Source organism: Triticum aestivum, chromosome 2D (assembly GCF_018294505.1).
Source record: "Triticum aestivum cultivar Chinese Spring chromosome 2D, IWGSC CS RefSeq v2.1, whole genome shotgun sequence".
Lineage (NCBI taxonomy): Eukaryota > Viridiplantae > Streptophyta > Magnoliopsida > Poales > Poaceae > Triticum > Triticum aestivum.
Genome location: NC_057799.1, coordinates 601,192,056 through 601,202,638, shown reverse-complemented (window position 1 = coordinate 601,202,638; position 10,583 = coordinate 601,192,056). Strand labels below are relative to the sequence as shown.

Below are 10,583 nucleotides of genomic sequence, written 5' to 3'. Positions count from 1 at the left end.
TGATTGCCCGTTTGCCAGAGCCCTTTGGCGGACGGTTCACATTGCTTTTAATATTACTCCACCGAATTCTGTCACCACATTATTTGGGACATGGCTTAATGGGATTGAGCCTGACTTAGCAAGACATATTCGTGTTGGAGTTTACGCTTTGTTGTGGACTATCTGGACTTGCAGAAATGATTTGGTTTTTAACAGAACATCACGTATTCGCTTTTTGCAGGTTATTTTCCGAGCCACGGCCGTGATCCGTTCATGGTCGCTACTCACTCTGATGGAGGCCAGGGAGCATTTGGTTACTGGATCTATCCGCTGGGAGATGGTAGCTCGAGATATCTTCAACCAGTTTGGATGGCGGTCATGTAATAGGATAGGCAATTAGTTTTCTTATCTATCTTTAGCCAGCCGGTTGTGGCGTCTTATCTTGGCTAGTTTGTGTTTCTAGCCTTTTTGGCTCTGTGTGAGCTTTCTTTTTAGTTCTTTTCAGTCGGAGATTTTGGAACCTTGTTGGAACCTTTTTATTTGGTTAATAAGATGGCCGTATGCATCACTCTGATGCAGAGGCCGGGGCGACCCCCCTTTTCGAAAAAAAACAAAAAGGACCAACTTGTGGGTTAGTTGCCAAGGTAAAAAACAAAGCATAACAACTGGGCATCTGCATGCGTAGTATGAACTAAAAAAAGGGGTAGCAAGACTTGCTATGCTATGCTCAAGTCTTTTCTATTCAATAGAGCCATGTAAAATTAATGATTTGATCTAACTGATGCTTGATTTCAAGTCAATAAAATTCATCATTTGTCTGAAAAAATTAGAGAAGTCAAATTAACTATTTGACCTCTGGTAAAATAAATTCTACAGTTAGTCCATACAAGAAATTCTACAGTTAGTCCGTACAGTTAGCCAGAAAAATAGAGAAGTCTTTCGAAGTCAAATCATCCTATCTCAGTAGTATTTGTTGCTACAGTTGCAAATACATCATTTTCTTATGTTAAATCCAATGCTCTATTTGTGCATGCATGTAGGTAATATATATGTTTGTTAATCCTAGCTAATTAATACCTTGGCTTGTTAGTTCGATCAGCTAGCTATTGGCCTACTGTTAATCTTGATAGATAATCACCATGTGTGTTTAAATCAATTATTTATACTGATAAAACATCATTTTTAGAGTCTACCCCAAGCTAGTACCCAATCGCTCAAATCGATACCAAGGTATGAGATAGGGTTTTTTGGAACATAGTATAAGTAAACCCTATCTCTTAGTATAAGTAAACCAAGGTATAAAATACTCGATATAATAAAAGATGTTGGCATTTGGAACAAATTATTGCATATATCAACATCAATACCAAGGTATGAGATTGCTAACCGGACCTGCCGCCCGGTAACTTGGAACAAATTAGGTACATGTGAACTCCCTTCACATGTGCGTTGATGATTCGAATGTCGGCTTCTACTCTGAGAGACTTTTTTTTAGTATATCATTTATTCTTGTGTAATTGCAACATGGACGTCACAAATCCTTTTTCTTAAACATGGGATGGGAAACCTCCCAAAAGCGGGCCTCCACTAAAAAATAAGACATGATTGTTCGTAGGTCCCCAGTGCCAAGAATTAACGGGTATGATTAAGTCTTGATATAAAAGAACGGCTGTTTTGTAGGGTGATATGGCTTAATGAGGATGTTGTATTAGAAAACCGTTTAGAATAAAGACAGATAACAAGCACACTAAGTATGGCTAGACTTCCAACTCAAAAAAAGTATGGTTAAGACTCCACTTGTATGTATATATAGTAGTCAAATGAAGTCATAAAGAATAATTAATGAACACGGAGTTAGTTGGCCTGTCTATACCAGTGTAGAACGTACGGGTCTACCTCGAGCAGTGTCTCGTGTATATAAACCCATGCATTCGCCTTCTTCCTTCACAACAACAAACCAATCAACAAGCTAGCTTAAAGAGCCATGGCACTCCGACGACCCTCATTTCCTCCATTCTTGTTACTTTGCTTCCACCTGCTGGCTCCATTATACACAACCTCCGATGCAGCCGTGAGTTCACACATGCCTCAAGCCATGCAGTGTTCAACGTCTGGCAACTACAGCTCTGCCAGTGCCTACGCTGCCAACCTGAACCAGTTCCTTGCTTCGCTTCCCGAGAAGACCGTTTCCAAGAATGGCGGCTTCTTCAACGGCACGGTCGGCGTGGGTGTGGGCACTGTGTATGGCCTCGCGATGTGCTCCGCTGACCACTCGCGCTCTGACTGCGGTGACTGCCTCGCGGCCACTGCTAGCAGCAGCGCTAATGGTCTGCTGAACCGCTGCCCTGGGAGCACCACTGTGCTCGCCTGGTTTGACGCGTGCCTCGTCCGCTACTCAGACACCAACTTCTTTGGCACGGCTGAATTAGGTAATTGCTTTCTTTGCCATGATACATGTATTGTTTGTCATAAGATTTGGTGTAAACTCTCGATGAATTCTACCCGTGAAGCAGAAACCTTTAAAAAAATGGAGGTTATACTTCCAGCCTCTACATCGGTTGATCCATACCAATACAAGTAGCTACTCGCTCCGTTCCAGATTAATGTTTGAAATTTGTTTGACCAACTTCATAGAGAAAATTGCTAATATCTATAAGATCAATATATAGAGTATGAAAATATATTTTACGATGAATCTAATAAAGGTAATTTGGCGTTGCAGATGTTGATATATTTATATCTACAAAATTGATCAAATCTAAAGATGCATGTTTGACTTAGCACAAACCTAAAACATCAATTATTTTGGAACCGAGAGAGTAGCTCTTTGATATGAGATCAATTATGTGTAATAGAATATGGACGAATTCCGTAAAAACTATGTACTTCCGTCTGTGCAGGTGTTATCTACACGTCGCATGGTCCAACATCCACGCAGCCAAAGCAGTACACTGACGACTTGGAGAGAAACTTAAACGTGGTGATAAAGGCCGCAGTGGCCTCGCCTCAGAGATTCGCGGCGTCGTCGACGTATCCATACACGTTGGTGCAGTGCACGTGGGACCTGCCGCCGGAACTGTGCAAGACGTGCCTGCACGTGTTGTTCGACAGTTGGTCCAAGGACTGGGTTTCCGTAGATGGCAAGCGCAGGAGCTATAGCTGTGCTGCTAGGTACAGCAACACCAGCTTCATGGTTGTGACGTCCGGTGGTGCTCCTACGCCGCAATTGGTAGATCAAGCGGCCAGATCAGATACTGCTCAGTCCAGCGGCGGCAAAGACCAAGGTTCTACTCCCTTCTGTTCTTAAATATTTGTCTTTCTAGAGATTTCAAGAAGTGAATACATACGGAACAAAATGAGTGAATCTACACTCTAAAATAAGTCTATATATATATGACGGCAGTTTGGCACACCTAGGTGCCCAGGCACCTTGCCTAACTGTCGTTGGATCGTGTTTAGCGATTGATTTGGAAACTATTGAAAATGTCTTAATTTGGCAGGTGTTAATTCTTTAATCATTCCATGCATGCATGTCAAATCATAGAAAAGGAAGGAGTTTAAATACCATATTGATTAAAAATCAATATTTATTACCTCCTTATATATCACTTATTTATTCATAGGCTAAATCACTTTGTATGTACATACACGTGTATGTTACTTAATTTCAGTTAGGTATACATACACCCACAACATAATTGGGTATACATATACTCACGACATAATTGGTTATACATATACCCATACATGTAATTTTGTTAGTAGGTATATGCATGCCCGTGTATGTATAATTTAATCAGTAGGTATATGCATACCTGCGTATGTATATAATTTCATTAGTAGGTATACGCATACCCGCGTATGTATATAATTTAATTAGTACGTATATGCATACCTGTGTATGTATATAATTTCATTAGTAGGTATATGCATACCCGCGTACGTACATAATTTAGTTAGTAGGTATATACATATCCACTATGCATATAATTTCTTTATTAGCAAGACCTAGAATAAATCATTGGATATATATACGTGTCCGCGTATGTACATAATTCATAGTAGGTATATATATATCATGGGTATGTCTCTACTATTTGGAGTCAGTGCACAATTTATTAATACAAATAATAAGTCATAGATACCTCATGAAGGTACAATTTTAATGTGTATGTGTATTCATCTATGCGTACAAGGTCTACAAACCGGCGAGTCACATTATGCGTACATGCATGTATATTTCTTTCTTTTTTATTTTGTTATTCTCTCTCTACCAATTAATGTGTGTTTTAATTCTTTTCCAATCAATAAATGCAAATTGGTTGACATGCGAGCTACTAATTTATCTAGTATTCAAGATGTTGATGTTTTTTCCTATAAATTTTGTCGGTCCTAGAAATGTGTGACTTTAAAAAATATATAGACCTTATATTTTTGGATCGACAAAGTTTTTTTTTTTTTGAAAAGGAGGATAGCCCCCGGCCTCTGCATCAGAATGATGCATGCAACCATATTATTAAACAAAGTGCGGACACAAAGTATTGTTTAGCAAATCCGTTTATATTTGGCCTGAGACTAGGTCCAAAATGACTCGATCTATCTATTTATATATACTATAATAAAACTAATATATGGACAACCTGGAGCAAGAGAAATAGGCTAGAAAAATTCTATTTTAATCAGAAAATACTGGCCCTTGATCTGTTGGTTCTCTTAAATTAAGATTATGTGACCGTTCAATCTGTGTAAAATATATAACATGCTGGGCCAAGGAGATTTGCAAGACATATTTGGCACAGCCCCCACGTATAACGTTAGGAAAGAAGCAAAAAAAAGAGAGAGAATTGGACTGTCACATCGCTTCATATCCACGTGGAGCCCCTAGCCCCTACATGTTCAAGGAAACATATTTGGTACGGCAACACCAGCTTCGTGGTTGTGCCGTTCGATGGTGCCCCTACGCCGCAATCTCTAGATCAAGCGACCACATCAGCTACTCAGTCGAGCAGCGCCGCGGGGAAAGGTATATATGCCGTGGTGGGTTCTGTAGTTGGCCCTACGCGACACACACAGATGCATGCATGCTAATAACCTGTGCAACAAAGTTAATAAAACCTAATTTGTGAAATCGGGGAAAGATCGCTTTCATTCAAAAAAAATGAATATCACAAAATTCTGAACAAAAAGTATGTTGTACTAACAACAAGAATCTGTCAGACTACAATATTTGAGATCCAAATTGAAAAACTCTAGGAAATCATAACTCTGTCTTGTGCTTGTGCTAGGTCCTCATTGATTGCTGTTTTGTGATAAGGCCCTCATAACTCTATCTTGTGCGCTTGTGCAGGTTCTCTGACAGCTGGCGTGGTGGGTCCTGTAGTTGGCCTAATTTTGTTGGCTTGTGCATGTTTGATTTGGTATCGACGGAAGGGCACGGCAGGTTCGTGTGACCCTCCTCGCTGAACTATTGTTAATATTTTTTACCCCCTTTGATCTATATTAATTGTCGTTGATTGTACTAAATTAGGAACAATTAATACGAATAGGAGGGAATAGAGTATGTTGTCTCTCATCCATTTCCAACAAGAAGGACTTATGTTGCTCTTTTTGTTTTTATAGGGAATGAACGAAAGTTTTTTCGTTTGCAAAACACAATACAGACACAGACGGACACGCAAAAGCTTGCACACCCAAATGCTCACAAATTCACTTACCAACAATTGGTGGACGCAACCCGTGACTTCACAGACACGCGAAGGCTTGGACAGGGTGCCTTTGGTGTTGTCTATAAAGGTGCAGTGATGGTGCAAGACAAAGAGGTGGACGTGGCTATAAAAACGGCACTTGTTGTGTCAGATGAAGCTAGGGCTGCCTTTAAGAACGAGGTTGAGATTATGAGCCCGCTGAACCATTCCAACATTATACGTCTTGTGGGTTCGTGCGACGAAGAGGACAATCTCTTACTTGTTTACGAACTAGTGGAGGATCGCAACCTTCAGGCTCGGCTTTATGGCCGTGGTGCTCGTGTGGACGCAGAACTAACCGGTGTAAGGGCTCGGGGTTCAAGCCTTGATCTAGATTGGCGGCAAAGGTAGTTAACACACGAATATATGTTACATAACTCCAAAGTAAATGTTTTTCAATATAACCTTTTCTTATTATTATTTTCCATCATGGAAAGAAACCAGGAGACTATGACCTTCAAATTACTTGTCTGACAGAGAACTCAATGTTTGTGTTTCAGGTATAACATACTGCTTGGAATAACCTGGGGTCTTGAATACCTCCATGCTAAATGCGCTAAATGTGTCCTGCATAGGGACATCAAGCCAGGCAATGTGATGCTGGATAGGGACTCCAATGCTAAACTGTGTGACTTCGGGCTGGTGACGCAACTCACCCACGCAATAACCTCACGCTCGACGAACAACATCATTGGAACACAAGTCTACATGGACCCAGCATACCGGAACACCGGGAAGATAACTAAGGAATCTGATGTGTACAGCTTCGGTGTGCTGTTGCTTGAGGTTGTATGTGGCGAGGAGCCAGTCCTAATTGACGGCGCTGGGAAAAACAGCCTCATCGAGAAGGTCCGAGAATGTGAGAAGAGAAATGCAATTCTTGATGCAGCTGACCAACAACTAAGGGGCGAGTTTGATGAGGAAATCAAAGCAGCACTATCGATTGGGCTCTGTTGTGTCGAAACAAGACGTGGTGACCGTCCAACAATCCAAATTGTGTTGGGCCGGTTATTAAGCCTGACCGGCAAATTAGCTTCCAATAACCGCCATCCAAACGCAGTGTGTGATGAGGTGTGAGTCTTGACAGAGGTAGTGGAAGATGTTCCTAGGGCAGCACAATAACAGTCAAGCCCTGCATAGTATGTGGAACGACGAACTTCATCATTGAAGCAATATTCGCTATTCGCTCGCCATATGCTACATCCATCCGTGTGACGATGTGTCCGTGTGTGTTTGTGTACTTGATAGCAATTATGTAACTGTCGGTCATCTCATGATTCAATAAATCTTGTTGTCATTTTCATTGACATCCTAATTTAACCAAGCTTGGTAGCATTTTTTCATCTCATCAATTTATCTATCTAAAATCTTTTTATCGAGATCAAGAGTCAATCAAATGTATAAATAGCTCGCATGCTGTGTGAGCAGGAACTTGAATGGTACCAACATTCTACCTCTAAATTTATCCTGAAAGGTAACTAAAATACTAGATACTTCCATGGTGTCATCAATGATAGACAATGAAAGAAACTTATTCATTCCCTACAATATGAGGAGGGTACGATTAAGGAGCATGAGCAACTTCAATTTTTTATCACCAATTATTATAAAAATCTGATTGGCACCCAGAGGAAGGATACTTCTCGATGGATGAGTCCTGAACAGATGACATTCCCTAGGTCTCTGATGAGGAAAATAGCCTTCTAACAACTCCATATTCTAAGGACGAAGTTAGAAATCTGGTTTTCCTAATGGAGCACAACAAACCCCTGGATCAGGATGGTTTGCTGAGTTCTACCAAAACTTCTGGGAAGTCATCAAACCGGATCTCATGCTTTTGTTTGGTTACATACATGCTGGCCAGTCGGAATTGTTTCGCTGAAAATTCGGTGAGATTACTTTATTACCTAAGGTTAATGAGGCTGAAAGGATGCAACAATATAGACCAAGCTGCCTCCTTAAGGTTAGTTTTAAAATCTTCACAAAAGTTACGATGATTCGGCTAAATTTGGTTGCTGACCATGTGGTTCATCCTTCAGAGACTGCTTATTTGCAAGACAAAAACATCCTAGATGGAGCTGTTATCCTTCATGAAACAGTCCATGAATTACATCCAAAAAAATTGAATGGGGTGGTACTTAAAATCAGCTTTAGAAAATCTTATGACAAATTCAAGCGGTCTTTTCTTGACAAACTCTCAGAATGAAAGGATTTTCTGCAGAATGGTGCGCTATGATCCATAGTTTCCTATCTGGAGGTAGTGTGGCCATTAAAGTCAATGACTACGTTGTCCAATATTTCAAAAGGAAGAATGGATTGCGACAAGGTGACCCAATATCGCTCATGCTATTCATTATAGTGACTGGTATGTTAGCGGTCATGATGGAGCGTGCCAAGGATGATGGCTGATACGTTCATTTTTCATCATGTTTTCCTACTGATATTTATTGCATTATGGATTGTTATTTCACGTTATGATATAATTACTATGCCTTTTCTCTCTTATTTTGAAAGTATGTCTAGCGGGGGGGGGGGGGGTGATTGGACTACTTGACCAAATAAAAATATATCATTTTCTCAATTTTAGTTGTGGGCAGACTTTAGCAATTATGACGAGTCAAGCAATCAACCTACAATGCAATTCTAAGACTATAGCAACGGAATGTAAAACATAGCATATGAAGGTAAAGGGAAGGATTTGGAGAAGGCAAACGCAATGGAGACACGAAGATTTTTGGAGTGGTTCTGATAGTGGTGCTATGGTACATCCACGCTGATGAAGACTTCAACCCACGAAGGGTAACGGCTGTGCGAGTCCACGGAGGGCTCCACCCACGAAGGGTCCACAAAGAAGCAACCTTATCTATCCCACCATGACCATTGTCCACGAAGGACTTGCCTCACTCCGGTAGATCTTCACGAATTAGGCGATCTCCTTACGCTTACAAACTTCTTGGTTCAACTCCACATCATGTCAGAGGCTCCCAAGCGACACCTAACCAATCTAGGAGACACCACTCTTCAAAAGGTAATACACGGTGTGTTGATGATGAACTCCTTGCTCTTGTGCTTCAAATGATACTCTCCCCAACACTCAACTCTCTCTCACAGATTTGGCTATGGTGGAAGAGGGATTTGATTCGAAAGCAACTTGGGGAAGGCTAGAAATCAAGATTCAAATGGTGGGAATGGAAACTCTTTATCTCAACACCTGAGTAGGTGGTTCTCGCTCGGAAAATGAATGGTGGAACTGTAGGCACATTCTGATGGCTCTCCTCAATGATGAAGAAGGGGTGGAGGGGTATATATAGCCTCCACACAAAATCCAACCGTTACACACTTTTGACCCATCTCGGTGGCACAAAATCCCAAGGTCCTTTTCTCTACAGCAAAGAAATATGTTAGGGTTTACAAGCAGGCAAGTTTAAAATGTTAATATTTCAAGAAGTAGCAAGCCTGTTGTCTGTTGGCACTCGTTATTAACATTCTGTTCTCAGGCCGAGGACAACATGATTAAGATTGTCGTGCACTGCCATATCCAAGGCGATGTTGTCCTTGAATGCACCAGCATTGATGCTGATAAAGAACGAGAAGAGACGATGTTCCGAGTAATGTTCAATACATCATTTATCAGATCTGATATTCTGACGCTAGACCGTGATGAAATCGATATGATATGGGACGCTAAAGATAGATTCCCGGAGAACTTCAAAGCTGAGGTAATGTAATCCAAATCATCATCACAATCAACTTAATTTTCTCTCGTAAAATTGCGCAAAAACTAAGCGATGTTTGCCATTTGTGGCCAAAAGGTTATCTTTTCAGAAATGGCCATGGAGGTAACCAAGGAGAACCTACCAGTTGAAGCATTTGAAGAGGTTCAAGAGATGTTCAGCAATATGGATTGTTTGGACTCAGAAGAGAATGCTGCATTGTAGTCCAGTTCATAAAAGCCAAGACCGAGGGTCGATGTGGCATCCCCTAGTGTTGATAGCATGAAGAAGCAAGGAGGCTTACCAGACAGGAGCCGCACCAGTCTTATGATGGATGGCGCAGACGTGCTCATCTAAAATGGGAGTGGGCAAGCAATTATAGTGGTATATACTACTCGGCTGAATGGTTTCTGCAAGACAATACTGAAGATTGTCTTGGCAGCATCGCTGAAATGCTGCCAAATGTAGTACTAATGCATGCTGGAGTATGCCATACCCCAAGTGCCACAAACAAGCTAGGAATGAATGCTTATCATACTCATTGTCAATTCTATTCATGTACATCTCTAAGAACTTACCATGATGCATGGCACCGGCCAGTTCCACAGTATCGTTCCTGTGTGTAATGATAATTAATCGGTAACAGTTTTCTGTCTAAATGGATCTAGAAATGAGAGTCTCGACTGTGCCACGTGTGCATCTCCTTGATAAGAAATAATTGCATGTATGGGTACTTTCTTTTGGCCACCACAAGGAGGCTCCTAGTTTTCGAAATCATAGAAGGTTGATGCTGTGTATTCCATGGGCCAATGGAGAATTGGTTACAGTGTATTAGCCTGTGTTATCTAGCTTAGGTGCCTGCATCAAGGAAATCTCAGCTTCAAGCCTTCAACACAGGGTCTTGAAGCCACGACTTGAATTGAAGCTGAGATTTCAGTTGGCTCAAGCTTACAAGACCGATCTCCTTGACATGGTCTGACTTCATTAATAATTATTGTAGATTTTGAAGTACAATTTTTTAGCAATCAGTAACAGATATTGCCTGACTACCAACAGTGTATTTTTTATCCATCGCAGTTAAAAACAGTGTACTGTTTATTCTATAGGTGGGCCTGGAAGCAGGTGCACCATCATAGGTTTTCGAACA

The 10,583-nt window shown here is 41.0% G+C and overlaps 1 protein-coding gene across 1 annotated transcript; it reads left to right on the top strand.

The window, feature by feature from the left end:
- Positions 1-1,963: 1,963 nt before the first annotated feature.
- Positions 1,964-9,661, top strand: LOC123056022 (cysteine-rich receptor-like protein kinase 10). The gene is made up of 8 exons (XM_044479793.1): positions 1,964-2,408; positions 2,880-3,150; positions 4,881-5,002; positions 5,327-5,415; positions 5,661-6,070; positions 6,224-6,782; positions 9,221-9,442; positions 9,536-9,661. Exons 1-8 carry the CDS (start codon positions 1,964-1,966, stop codon positions 9,659-9,661), a joined length of 2,244 nt encoding a protein of 747 aa, XP_044335728.1.
- The last annotated feature ends 922 nt before the right edge of the window (positions 9,662-10,583 follow it).